Below are 14,474 nucleotides of genomic sequence, written 5' to 3'. Positions count from 1 at the left end.
TAAAGTCCTTTACAAACCAGAAAATACACCTGCACTAAAAAATATTATCAGCCCCTACACCAGCACCTGGCCACTGCGATCATCCACTAGACTCCTAGTTCAAACATAAAAATCCAACTACTCGGCTGGGGCTCTGTTTGCCAGCTCTGTTGGAAAAGCATGGAACAGACTCCCAGCTGACTTGACCCTAGAACCCTCACTAACTCGATTCAAAAACAAACTCAAGAAATACTTCAAAACTCATTGGTTATGTCCTTGCACCACTAGCCCCGACTAGTGACCTCTCTATTACTTAGGTGCCTTACCTTTAACTGCTTCTAACTTTTTTCTACAACACCATTTCAGGAAGGGTCAATTGTATAACTGCTGCTCAATGTGTCTTAAACCTGAATGTAATGTTATGTTTATATAACTTTGAAAATGTTATGTTTTGTAAAGTGTTTTATAAGTTAGTACTGTATGTGCTAAATGCTGGTATTGCTTTTGACTGCTTGAAACTAGCATTTACTAAATGTTCAATGTGTATTATTATCTTGGAGCTTTTCTCCCCGGGCCTCCGCTGAAAATGAACATATATCTTAGGTTCATAGGTTCATACTAGGCTATCTGCCCAAGGGCATTTATAAGCCTAGCCCATAGTTATGTGGCTTTCGCCACCCCTTTAGTTTGAATAAAAACTATGCCTATCATTTTTCTGTGCCTCTGTCAAGCAGTGACACTGAAGTAATCCCTGGGGTATATCTGCGATCTCCCATCCATTGGTCAAGATTCCTCTTGAACAAGGCCAGCGAGGTGCTCTGCCTCACATGTACCGGGATTTTGTTCCACAGCATAGGGAGTCTCTGGGTGATGAATCTGTCCCTCCAGCACGTTCTATTTATAACCGTGTCAAGGTTTAAGTCTCCCGCCCTTGTGGTTCTGAGGGATCTAGATTTTTTGAGGTGAAGCATATTCATCAAATCTGGGTTTGACATGGCCTTATATGTCAGGCACAGGTCACCTCTGAGCAAGCGATATGAGACTGAATAGAGCTGGAGTTCTTTCAGTCGGGCAGCATAAGACATCTTTTTGAGACCCTTTATCCTTTTGGTGAGGAACTTTTGGGGCCTTTCAAGCTGCAGCAGGTGTCTGGTCAGATACATTCCGAACGGGGCATTGTACTCAATCATGAGTGATGAGTACAGGGGGACGATGACCTCCCTTGATCTAGATGTGAATCCCTTCATGATCAGGTGGGCGATATAGAAGGTTTTCCTAACTACTTTAGCAACATGAGTGTCAAACGAAAGGCTACTGTCAACTTGGGTCCCCAGATCCCTGATGACTTTTTCTGTGCTCAGTGGATTGCCACCTATACGGTAGCTAGGGGTAACCTTGTTTTTCCCGAAGGGTATGACTATGCATTCTTTGGCATTTAACTTCAGGCCATGGCTCTGGCACCAGTTATCCGTTTCTGTGAGGCCCTTCTGGAGGATATCTGTGTCAGATGTGTTTTCGACTATGGCGCCCAGTTTGCAGTCATCTGCAAACTTTGTCAGCCATAACCCTCCTGTGTTTGCTTGTACTTCAGAAAAGTAGATGCCGAACAAGAGTGGACCCAGGACTGAGCCCTGTGGGACACCACTTGTGACAGGCTTTGAGTCTGACATGGCTCCAGCAACTCTGACCCTGTGGGTTCTGTCACTTAGCCAGTTTGCAACCCATCTTGTGATGTATGGGTTTACATTCAAGCTGATGAGTTTTTCGATGATACCTGAGTGGGGTATTGTGTTGAAGGCCTTTGCCAGGTCGAGGTAGGCTGTATGGACTGCCTTTCCCTCATCAATGGCCTTGGTGACTGTCTCGAAAAAGTCAACCAAGTTTAAGAGGCAGGATCTGCCTTTGACAAAGCCAAACTGGGTTGGATCCAAAGTCTGCAAGTTCCCTATGTCTTTATTTATGAGTTCCATTATGATCCTCTCCATGGCTTTGCAGATAAGGCTTGTCAAGCTAATGGGCGGTAATTTCCAGGGTCTGTGGAGGCACCGCCCTTATGAAGTGGGACCACAGTCGCCGTCGCCACTCCTTGGTGCGTATCCTGAGGTGAGGCTAAGATTAAACAGCTGTCCTAACTGTGGGTTTAATTCCTCGAGTTCATGAAGCACACAGCCGGGGACACCATCCGGTCCCATGGATGCTGTGTTTTTTGCCTTAGTGAGGGCAGTTCTCACCTGGGCGTTGGAGATGTTTGGGGGCTACAATCCTCTGGAATAGATATCTCTCCTTTTGGGGAGACGTTTGCACTGAACCTGTCAGCCAGTATGTTAGCAATGTGTGTAGGTTCAGTAATTTTCACATCATTTTGAACTAATTCTGAGCATATCTGGGAGTTTCCTCCTAGGTTTCTAACATAGCTAAAGAAGGCCTTATGATTGTCTTTAGAGTCCTTGGCGATTTTCTCTCAAAATTTGCCTTGGATGATTTTATGAGAGCTCTTAGTTTTTACTTATAATGATCAAAGGTGTCTTACCTTTCAAGGATTTTGCTCTATCTTGTAGTAGCTTCCTCCTTTTGTTGTAGAGCTTGTTTATGGCTGGGGTCCACCAGACTGGACGCTTGCCTTTGGTACAGAGAGTCTTAGTTTTGTTTGGGATTGCCTGATCCATGCAGTCCTGTAGGTGCTGGTAGAAGGCATTTGTAAGTGATTCAGCGGTTTGAGTAATGTTTACCACTGGCTCAGGGGCCTTAAAGGAGACCACACTAGTTTTTAGAAGTGTGAAATCGGCTTTTGAGAAGTTTTTCACTGTGGTCTTTTTGTTTCAGGTGGGGCGGGATGAGGACCTCCAGCGAGATTAGTTTATGATCTGATCTCACCAGTGAGGGGTATACTTCGGTGTTGAACATTTTGATCCCATGTTCGTGATGATGAGATCAAGTATGTTTTCTCCTCTTGTGGGGATGGTGACTAGTTGTTCCATGGCATTTGAGTTTATGAACTCCAGGAATCTTTGGGTTAGAGTGTTCGGGCTTGAGTAGTGTTCCCAGTCTATATTAGGGTAGTTGAAGTCACCTAGTATGATGGTGTTTGGAGATACATTTATCCCCTCCAATGTTTTCAGGAAGGCCATGTGAGGTTCCTGAGTTTGAGAGGGTGGCCTGTAACATGCTACAAATTGCAGAGCAGTCTTGCCTATGGTTAATTGCACCTGGATGGTCTCCGATGCATCGTGCGTTGCCACCAACCTTGAGGTGTGGGTGTCCTTTATGAATATGGACACCCCCCCTCCTTTCTTGGTGTTGTCTGGATTTTGGGGCGGGAACGCATGATATGAGGTGAAACCTGTTAGTGCTGGGGTGCTCTCAGGAGCCTTGAACCAGGTTTCTGTCACAGCACAGACATCAATGTTCTCCATATTGAGAAGGGCCTCGAGTGCGTGCATCTTGAGATTGAGACTTCTGGCATTGAGCAGCATTACCCTTAGTTTTTTCCTTTTGGTGTTCTAGGGTGGTAGGTTTAGAATTTGAGCCTTGCCTAAAAAGGCACTATGGGGTGGCAAGAGCCTTTGCCAATATCCGAAGCCCAGGGTGACAGGTGCAAGCCGTCCCTTTCGAAGCAGCGTGGCTTGTCCAGCATGTCATCCCAGGCAGACAGACATTGGATCCCCTTTGAATGACACCAGAATTTAAGCCAATTATTAAAGCTGATCATCTTATCACTGTATTGTGGCATCATTCTAGGTGAAGGTAGAATACTGCTCAAGGGTCAGGGTCATACCTGCCTGGGCTACATAATCAGAGAGCTCCTCGATGTCCCTTTTCATGTAGTCCAAGGAGGTACGTCTCGGGTCGTTGACACCAGCGTGGACAATGACTGAGTCGTACTTATACCTGCTGTTGAGAGACCTGAGTGCTTGCGTTATGTGGCGGATTCTAGCGCCCGACAGGCAGCTTACTGTGACCTTCTCCTTACTCAGTCTGGTGAGCGGGACGTCAGTGTGTCTGACTATGGAATCACCAATGACAAGTGTGTCTGGCATTTTGTTTGGCCTTAAGGGCTGTGACTGTTTGACACTGACTGTGTGGTCTATGTGTTGCATGTGTTGGGTCGTGAGGTGGTAGTTGTTTGGGTGTCTGCTTTGGTGGCCTCTGCTGTTTTGGTAAATTTTTGATCAGAGCCTCCGAGTATGTCTTTGTGTGAGTATGTGTATGATTTGAAGTTGTGATGGTACCATGTGTGACTGGGTATGTATTGTGTGTGGTTACCTTCTCCTCCTGTCTGGTCTTGCCAGTGCTATGTTGAGAGAGCTCAGCCTCCAGTCTGGCCGTATAGTTGCATCACTCGCATGTATTTGTGTTTTGTGGGAGAAGGAGAGGATTGTCTGTGTACATGAGGCAATTGTAACATTGCCTCAATATTCCCAGGTTCACCAGTTAAGCTGGAGAGGACACTAGCAACTGATCCCTCGACATACTAGAAGTAGTAGATAAAGAGACTTTCAAAGGACTCCGGGGGAAGTGGGTTTTAGGCTGGTGGGGTACTATCTATAATAAGAGTGCTTTATCAAGGTGCAAGTACTGTAGTAGTAAGTGCTAGGCTTTACAGATAGAGAATAGTCTACTTGGGAATCAAGTAGAGATGAACTTTTCAGTTATATATGCTGGTTAGATCAGCAGTACAGCTCGAGGAAGGTAGTTCTAAGGGAAAATTTGAAGAGTGGAATTTAGATGGCCCGAATAGTTTAACCGCCGCTGCTCTTGTGTTCAACAGTGGCAACTCCGCGCTAACGCGCGTTTAGCATGTTTTATAGCAGGGGGCTGAAGGGAGCTAGGAATTGGCCCAAAACGACCAATGGACTACTAGTTTCTGGCTGAAACTTCACCAAATCGGACAAAAAGGCCGCTCAGTGCTTCCCACTCCCACTGGTAAGCAAAGAAACTTCCCTCCTTCCTAATAAGGCAATGGATCAGTAACAGGAACTAAAAACAAAGCCCAGGGATCAGCAACTCTGAAACTGGACTACTCTAGTTCAGTAAGGCAGGAAAACAAGAGATTTTTTGTTTTATTACAGAGATAAGGAAAAAACAGACAGTAAATGCTATAAATGCTGTAAATCGGCTAGCGCACTTTAGTGTGTAGCCTACAGAAACAATTTGCAACAATTAGTAACTTAAAGTGCAATAAACAGTGTAAAATGCAGAAATCACTTAAAGTAGCAGTAAAACAGGCGAAATGCAGTCGCTAGCTTAATAACAGTGGGAAAGCCACAAAAAATACTTATATCTGGTAGAAAGTCACTCTTTTAGCTCTCTGCTGCTTGGATCACTCTGCAGGCCACCACGAGGATCTGTGCTGAGTTGGTACAAGCTGGAAAACGCATGTTTAGCGTGTTTTATAGCAGGGGGCTGAAAGGAGCTAGGAATTGGCCCAAAACGACCAATGGACTACTAGTTTCTGGCTGAAACTTCACCAATTCAGACAAAAAGGCTCCTCAGTGCTTCCCACTCCCACTGGTAAGCAAAGAAACTTCCCTCCTTCCTAATAAGGCAATGGATCAGTAACAGGAACTAAAAACAAAGCCCAGGGATCAGCAATTCTGAAACTGGACTACTCTAGTTCAGTAAGGTGGGAAAACAAGAGATTTTTTTTTTTTTTTTTTTTTACAGAGACAAGGAAAAAAACAGACAGTAAATGCTATAAATGCTTTTAAGTGGCTAGCACACTTGAGTGTGTTAGCCTACAGGTAAAATTAAGCAACAAATAACTTTTTAAGAGTGCAAAACAGTTAATCAACACAAAAACAGTTTAAATAGAATGCAGAGCTGTATAAACAGGCTAAGATGCAGTTGCTAAGCAGTAAATATTCAAAAAGCCAGACAAAAAATACTTAAATCAGTTATAGCAAATACAGTTATAACAAATGCTCTGAAATATACTGTATATTTCCAATATGTTTGAGAAGGACAGTCAGAACACAAGAAGGTTCAGGCGAAAAAGAAAAAAAAAGTTTTGTTTTACTTTTTGAAAAGGGAAAAAGGAGGAACAGAAGGCCTTATCAAATGTTCTCTCTGTATTAAGAAGAATGAGCTAATGACACTAGACTGGGAGGTGCGTCACAGTAGGGGCGGGCAACTGCAAAGCCACCAAGTATGGCAAAATAGCCTAAGAAAGCACTACAGAGTCAAATGAAAGTTTTTAAACAGATAAGGATTTGTGAAGATTCTGAATAGACAAAGTGCTTTATATATATTAAATTATAAAAACAGTAATCTGTAAAAATAATCAAAAGATACTTATATTTTGTAGCTCAGTTGCGGTCAAACAACTTCTCCAGCCTGCACTGTGTGCAAAGACAGAGACCCTACCAAAGTTAGGGCAAGACCAGAACAACAACTTTTTTTTTACAAGAACACAAAAGAACCAGCCCCCACTAGCCAAGAGATAATTACACAGAGTAAATGTTTCAGTTTATACAATAGCCTAAGACAGCAAAGCACTACAGAGTCAAATGAAAGTTTTTAAACAGATAAGGATTTGTGAAGATTCTGAATAGACAAAGTGCTTTATATATATTAAATTATAAAAACAGTAATCTGTAAAAATAATCAAAAGATACTTATATTTTGTAGCTCAGTTCGGTCAAACAACTTCTCCAGCCTGCACTGTGTGCAAAGACAGAGACCCTACCAAAGTTAGGGCAAGACCAGAACAACAACTTTTTTTTACAAGAACACAAAAGAACCAGACCCACTAGCCAAGAGATAATTACACAGAGTAAATGTTTCAGTTTATACAATAGCCTAAGACAGCAAAGCACTACAGAGTCAAATGAAAGTTTTTAAACAGATAAGGATTTGTGAAGATTCTGAATAGACAAAGTGCTTTATATATATTAAATTATAAAAACAGTAATCTGTAAAAATAATCAAAAGATACTTATATTTTGTAGCTCAGTTGCGGTCAAACAACTTCTCCAGCCTGCACTGTGTGCAAAGACAGAGACCCTACCAAAGTTAGGGCAAGACCAGAACAACAACTTTTTTTTTACAAGAACACAAAAGAACCAGCCCCCACTAGCCAAGAGATAATTACACAGAGTAAATGTTTCAGTTTATACAATAGCCTAAGACAGCAAAGCACTACAGAGTCAAATGAAAGTTTTTAAACAGATAAGGATTTGTGAAGATTCTGAATAGACAAAGTGCTTTATATATATTAAATTATAAAAACAGTAATCTGTAAAAATAATCAAAAGATACTTATATTTTGTAGCTCAGTTGCGGTCAAACAACTTCTCCAGCCTGCACTGTGTGCAAAGACCTAGTTGGACTATCCTGGTCAACAGATGTAAAATAAATAAAAATAATTTGGTGGTTATTTGCTTCTTTGTGTAGTTTATTATGAGTACGTTACTGAACTATTAGGCATGAAAGTCCTAAAAATTTTAGACTTGACTGCTTTTCCTTACTTAGGACTGTGAGGTGTAGGAGGGAGCCAGAGCTTTTGGAAACTGGCTGGTTCTCAAGACACAACCTATGTAGCCTAAAGGCTACTTCAACAGTGAGGAATTCTGATGTGTTACGAGTAAATGCAGTTCACACAGCCATAGGTAACCTGATAAATGAAAGCTATTGAGGGGTTGTTTTTTTTAACTTATCTAATGAAGCAGGTACTTGATCTATGTTTTGAGTTCTTTATATTATTAGATGAATAAAGCATGAAAGAGTTAAAAAAAAAAAAAAAAAAAACATAAAGCAAAATTAGGCCAAGGAAACTGCACTCGAATGACTGGTTATTTCAAAGTGGCAAGAAGAACCGAAGGTGGTATTTGGTGGGCATGGTATCTTAATGGTAAGATGTCTGCCTCACAGCTTTAGGTTGCATTTCTGACGTAAGGCACTGTCTCTGTGGAGCTATTTGATTTCCCTGTGTTTATGTAGATTTTCTCTGGATGCATCCCCATTTCTTTACACCTCCCAGAATATGCTGTTTGATTCATTGGCTACACTGAATATTTATTTACTCGTGTCCTTGTAGGATTGAGTTATAGCTGAAAAGGATATGAGGATAGGACTAGTTAAGTTGGTTAAATGTTTCTTTTTATATGAAGCTTGCTGGCTGGTGCTGGAATAACAGCATTGTGAGAGAGAATACTCCTGGCTGGGGAGATTTTCATGTGAAAGAAAAGAGCTAAATGAAAACGGATCTCATTTAGAAGAAACCCATTTGTTGAAATAGTGTTAGGGTCTTCCCCAGTGTAAGATATAAGCTTTACAGAAACTGCATTTTCCTTATGAGGCCAAACCTTTGAAAATGTGTTTGTGAATGAAATGTGAAGGGAGATATTTATTGTATGCAGATTAGATGAATACGCTTAACCTACTGCTGCTTACTATGAACTCATAAACATTTTTGTTTCTTTTCTCCTATTCCATACTTGCACCAAATATTTAATAATCATTTCCAACAGCCATTCTTTCTCTTATACTGCATTTAATTATATCCTGTCCTACTCCAATCCCTCCCAACTGTTTATCTAGTTCATTCCTTTCATCCTTGCAATCTTCTGTCATACATTACAATTAGATTAGTAATTATCTCTCATCTCTTCCTCTATAAGATCTCTCTCAGCCTTCCCTTTCTCTCTCTCTGTACTGCTAATACCCTTCTACCCTCAGTCTCTTTACATCCATACACAGGTAAATCAGTAATTTTTCTTAGTACCCTTCCTTACCAAACTTAATCTACACTGTTAACAGAATCCTCATCACATAAATTCATCCTCATTCCTATGAGTATTTCCATATATCTAATTATCAATCTCTATATCTACTTATCAATAATACCTATCATCTTACTTTACTCCTCTCATTAATCTCTGCTACCTCTAACTATATCTGTCCAACCTCTTCACACCACACACAATATTACCTATACATGCATCCTTCTAAATCCCAAATATGCCGCTACTTCATCTACCATCACTCGTATTTGTCATTATACTCGCACATTCAACCAGCTATCACAGGTGTGTCTCTCTCTCTTTCTGTCTCCCACACTGTTACTTCCTCACACCTACCATGAAATATGTAAACCAGAGTACCACAAAACAGTGACAGGCTACCTCTCCAACCACCTAGCACTTAAAATACTACATGGTAACTTAAATCTCTGTAACAAAATAAGTCCATTCCCCAAATCTCTTCATAGCCATAGAAACCTGGTTATAGCTAATTACTTCAGATACACAAGTACTCCAACCAGGTTATAATATATTCAGACTAGATAGAACCAACAAAAAAGCAGATGGAGTTGCTATTTTCTACAGAAATTGTTTAGGTCTCTCCGCATGCCATGATACTATACCCATTTTCAACAGTACTGAACTTCTCATCTCATTTCTCAAACTGAATACTCAGAAATCTCTAGCCATCATAAGTCTGTATGTACCTCCCGGTAACAACATTCTTATTCTGAAAGAGATCCTCTTCTAGATTTTGCCCAGTATGACTGGAAACTATCTTGTTAGGAGTTGTTAACATAGATTGGCAAAACATAGCCCAAGAAAACACAACCAATGCAATTCAGCTGTACGATTTCTCGCAAATGATTAAGACTCCAGCTAGAATTAACAAGGCTACATCTAAAGAATCCATCTTCGACTGGATTCTAACATCCACTCCAAAGATTGTTGCCAAAAGTGGCATCCTACTTGATAGCTTAAGCGACCTCCAACTAAGCCACATGATCAGGCAGCCCAAACAGCTTCACAAAGGTCATCACTGTAACCGTCATAAATCCCAGTAACATCAATAAAGCCAATTTTACTTCTAGACCGCTCCAAATCAACTGGGTTCCACTTAAAACTCTTCCCCTTAATGAAGTCGTAAAAACATTTCCTGACAGGTCAAACACCACTAAGAACTAAAAGAGTTAAAAACGAACCAACCCCTTGGTTAACTAAACAAAAAAGCAACTCATGCCACTTAGAGATAAAGCCTTGAAATCATGGCTATACACAAAGTCTTAAACATCTATACATCAATAAAGGCGGTTAAGGAACCATAGCAAACAATGCATAAAACATGACAAAAAAGCTTGTTTTAGCAATACCCAAAATTCATCAAACAATGCAAAAGAAAACTTCTGGAAATCAGCAAGTACATTGCTCAGTTCTGGAAAATTAACCCAACCCACCCCATCCTCAACTAATAACTCCCAGAGCATTGCTTAACAGTTTAATTCACATTTTATGAATACAGTACCTCTGTGCTACAAAACAAAAGTACAATAAATCCAGCCATCTTACTCCAATTATTGAAGCCACAACAGACTTTAACATTTACTCCAATACCAATATCTACAATTAAAATATCTACACACCCTTGGGACAGCAACCACTTCCCTTCACCAATTTCCATCTAAATACCTCAAACTCGATGCAGATAGCCTTGTATATCCTCTTGTGATTCAAATTGCTGTATCCAAGAAAAATATGTCCCTACTTTATGGAAGAAAATTGTGTATAATACTACTCCATAAAGGCAGTTTATCAACTGATCTTAAACTATAGACCAGTCGCCATTCTCTCAGCCCTATTCAAAACCTTGGAAAAATGTATTCATTCTCAACTTGCTACATACATTACTTCTCATAACCTCCTCATAGCATGGCTTCAGGCCCAATCACAGTAAAACCACTACCCTTATCTGGTTCACAGATATAATAAATCTCAATAGAAATTGAGGTCTTATAAACTCAGCCCTATTTCTGGATCTATGCAAGACGTTTGACACGGTCAGTCATGTAAATCTCCTAACTAAAGTTTCTTTCTATGGGCTATCACCCTCCTCATTTAATCGGCTTCTTAGTGATTTCACTAATAGGTCCCAAAAAGTGAACTAGCAAGATGATTTCTCTTCTTTTCTTTCTGTATTTGTCAGAGTTCCACAGGGCTCCATCTTAGGACTACTGCCATTTAACATACTCATCTACTAAAACACAGCAACTAACGAGGCCACCACAGTACAATGCGCTGATAACTCCAAACTAATATGTGCTACTAGGACACTACCCATGCTCCAAACACTGACCTAGAAAGCCTCCTCCTCCACAGAAGCTCGGCTTGACAGCTTACAGCAACTCCTGAAAAAAAATATACTGTTGTTCATCCCCAACTCTGTCTCCTCCCCAAAAAATACCTTTAATATGTTGTCATCTAACAAGACCAATATAGAACTGGGATCCCACACCAAACTACTAGGTGTGATTATAGATGACCACCTGAAATTTGATCTCCACCTTCAGCAAGCCATAAAGAAGGAACACTAAAAGCTAGGCTGTCTCTGCAGAGTACCTTAACTGATTGTGCTAGACAAAAACATTACTACTTTTCTCCTCCCCACCCTTTTATATGGCTGTCCTGTCCTAACCAATCTGAAATCCTCTTTTTTAACAAAACTAGAACAGTGTTACAATAAAGTAGCCTGTCACAATCAACCAACAATATAGATCACATCAGTGCCCCTCTTAATTCTGTATTGTACTGCAAAACCTTCTCTTTGGTCCATCATTCAACCTTGCACTACTAAGAGACTTCTATGTTTTTCATAACTAAATCTCACAACTATGCAAGGATACCCCCCCTCTATTCACATTGCTAGTAGCTGAAATATCATCCCACTCTACCTAAGAATAGTCTGCAACCTGAAAAACTTTAAATGTCAACTGAAAAAAAACACCTGTGCATCTGCACTGTTACTAATATAGCTATACAAAATTTCTACCATCATGCTCTGCTGCACAGAACTTAATTTACTGTTGTCATGACTATACCATCCTGTATAGTCTCTTCTCTTTTATCTTCCTTGTGCCTGCTCCCCTCCTTCCTTTCTTTGGGCTGTCCTAACTCAATCTATATATACTGATGATATTGCGTTTACAACCAGTATAACTGTTATTTTTATTTGAAACTGTTTGTGAATGATGTCAAAGCTGTCTGGATAATGGAACTCTTGCTCATGAATGAAAGTGACTGTTAATGATGAAGTAATGAAAATGATTTTCCGTGATATCTGTTTAATGGAGCCCCCCATTGCTGAAAAAGGACACTATACAGTTGGACTTTCCCAGTAACCAAATGCCAGTAAATAAGTAAACCTATTTTCTGGGCATTTAGTTTATAGTGATGCCCTTTTCTGTTTTTGACTAGTGGAAGGTCCGTAGAACACTGGCATTTTCCATCCATGAGTTGGCAGTTATCCTTGGAGATCAGCTGACTGCTGCAGACCTGGTGCCAATTTTTAATGGGTTTCTGAAAGATTTGGATGAGGTGCGAATTGGAGTTTTAAAACACCTGTATGATTTTCTTAAGGTATGTGATTACTACTAATATTGCATTTTGTGTCAGAGATGACTTCTAGATTACATTGTCATAAACTGATTACGTATAAAATGTGATGTGCTAACTTACATACCATGTTTATGACTGTGACAAACCTGAAATTGGAATGCGAGATATCTTAAAAGGAAAAAAATATATATTTTTTTTGTATCACCTCCTTTTCATTAGTAGTCATTAAGGCAATTAAGATGACTTTTTCTCTGGAATTATTAATGCCTTTTGTTTGACTGCAGGCATATCAGTAGTGTTTGAGTATTAAATAAAGCGTTTCTGAGGTCATGAACAGGTGACTGTAGACGCACACACTACTAAGCATGTGCTTCTATCTATTTTGGATTATGGAATCCTACTTATTTTAGCATGGTCATGTATAAACTACTAAATACAATATGTAAATTTATGGTCAAGCTACCTGAGTTTGAATATCACTTTTCAGCCTTTGCTATAACAGGTATGTTGGAGTTGCACATTAAGTATGCAGCCAGAGTTATCTTCATTATTGTTATATAATGTATTTCATCTCTGTCTGTTGTTTGACTGCTTCCATGAAAGAAAGACTGAAGTTAAGCAATTAAGATAATTTATTGTAATTTCTACTTCACTATTTATTTTCTTACTGTGTAGCAACATTATGGAATGTCATTCTGCTGAAAATCAGGTCTCTACCACTTCACAACAGTTTAGCTCCATTTTGACTAATCACCTTTAAGAGAATACAGTTTGTAGTTGTCAGAGTAACTTCAGTGTATCATTGAGGGGAACAGTATTGTCACTGTAATCATAACTTGTTGGTACTGCATTAAAATATACGGTTTTATTTATTTTGTTATATTGATATTTTGGTTATATAAAATACCAACATACAAATAGGGTTTTAACTGAAATAAAGCTCACATTCAAATAATTTGGAGTATTTCTTCTTATCTGAATTATTTCTGACTAAACCCTTGCTCTTGTCAGTCTTTTTTCCATCTTTCATTCTTCTGTTCTCCAGTATATGTTTTTTCCTGTAGAATTTCCATGTCGTGCACTCAATTTCTTCCTCACTGTTAATAAATGATCTGTACACCAGTTTTATTACAGAGGGGTAAATGTATATTGTTTAGTTGAATTGTTTTCCATAAGCAGAATTTCCCTCCTCTTATGTTAGTTGTTTTGCTGTTTTAGTTCCTTGTTCTCTCCTAACAAGCATCCTGTTTGTGGGGCATCTCCAGCCATATAAATCTTTACATTTGTTTGACTTTGATGCAGTCCCCTTGTATCACTGTAAGACTTCACGTAGCTAAAATTTGCATTGCCATAATTAACAGTGCCTTACCTAGTTTACTAGTAGAAGTAGTTGTAACGGTAGCAGTAGCCATTCTTCTGTTGTTAGTTTAGCTCTCTCTGTCAGGATTTGAGCTTTCATGATTCCTTCGTTCAGCAGGTGAGAATTGTCATTTGGGTTTTTGCAATATGCATACTGCCAGCAGAGTAGTGACCGCATGTTGTATCACCTGGTGACACCAGGCACAGGATGTGGTCCATGCTGAACTTAATTAAGACACTTTCAAAATGCTAGTTAGTGTAGCCTTTCTCTGATGGTGCTATTATCAGTAGACATGCTACAGTTGCTCAAAGACAAATTGTATTATTTGCAACAATAATGTAACACTGAGAAAATTTTTGTTGATATTAGGATTATGGAAATTTGTTTCTAGACTTGGCATGGCAAGCAAACTACAAATAAGGCAGAAAGCTTCATGAAGAATTACAATCTACTACATTAGAATTCAGCATGTTCAGTGAAGAGCAAATACTTGAGATTATGATTCCAGATTGCAGGACTTGCATAACACAGCACTAGTGGAAGAGCTGTGGTCTGACCTTAAGGACACTTTCCATAGCAAGGTTAGAAAAGTAAATTTACATTGAAATTTTTTTAGCAGATGCCAGGGAACAAGAATTTGCACGTGGACTCTACTGAATGACTATAGGAGGAAGATATTGATCTGAAGGGCAGTGAGTTTGTATTGACTGATGTGGTAATAATAAAAAAAGGAAGCAAGTTGGTCTGGAAGACAGAGTTTGTAAAGAAAGAGGTCTGGTTGATTG

At 39.6% G+C, this 14,474-nt stretch overlaps 1 protein-coding gene across 6 annotated transcripts in view; it reads left to right on the top strand.

Moving 5' to 3' along the window:
* The window catches only part of LOC122816964 (serine/threonine-protein phosphatase 4 regulatory subunit 1-like), a 1,601,647-nt gene that overhangs the window by 982,753 nt on the left and 604,420 nt on the right, over positions 1–14,474 (top strand). For 5 of the 6 annotated variants that reach the window (XM_044090067.1, XM_044090066.1, XM_044090069.1 and 2 more), the window contains one exon: positions 12,189–12,350. The exons of the other annotated variant lie outside the window; for it this stretch is intronic. In XM_044090067.1, coding sequence (XP_043946002.1) covers positions 12,189–12,350 — 162 coding nt within the window. The remainder of the gene's footprint in view (positions 1–12,188; positions 12,351–14,474) is intronic. 6 annotated transcript variants of the gene reach the window in all.

The sequence above is a fragment of the Protopterus annectens genome, chromosome 12.part0 (genome assembly GCF_019279795.1).
Source record: "Protopterus annectens isolate FY-2018-M chromosome 12.part0, PAN1.0, whole genome shotgun sequence".
Taxonomy (NCBI): Eukaryota; Metazoa; Chordata; order Ceratodontiformes; family Protopteridae; genus Protopterus; species Protopterus annectens.
The sequence above is the reverse complement of the archived record's forward strand: the minus strand, read 5'-3'. Positions and strand labels throughout refer to the sequence as shown.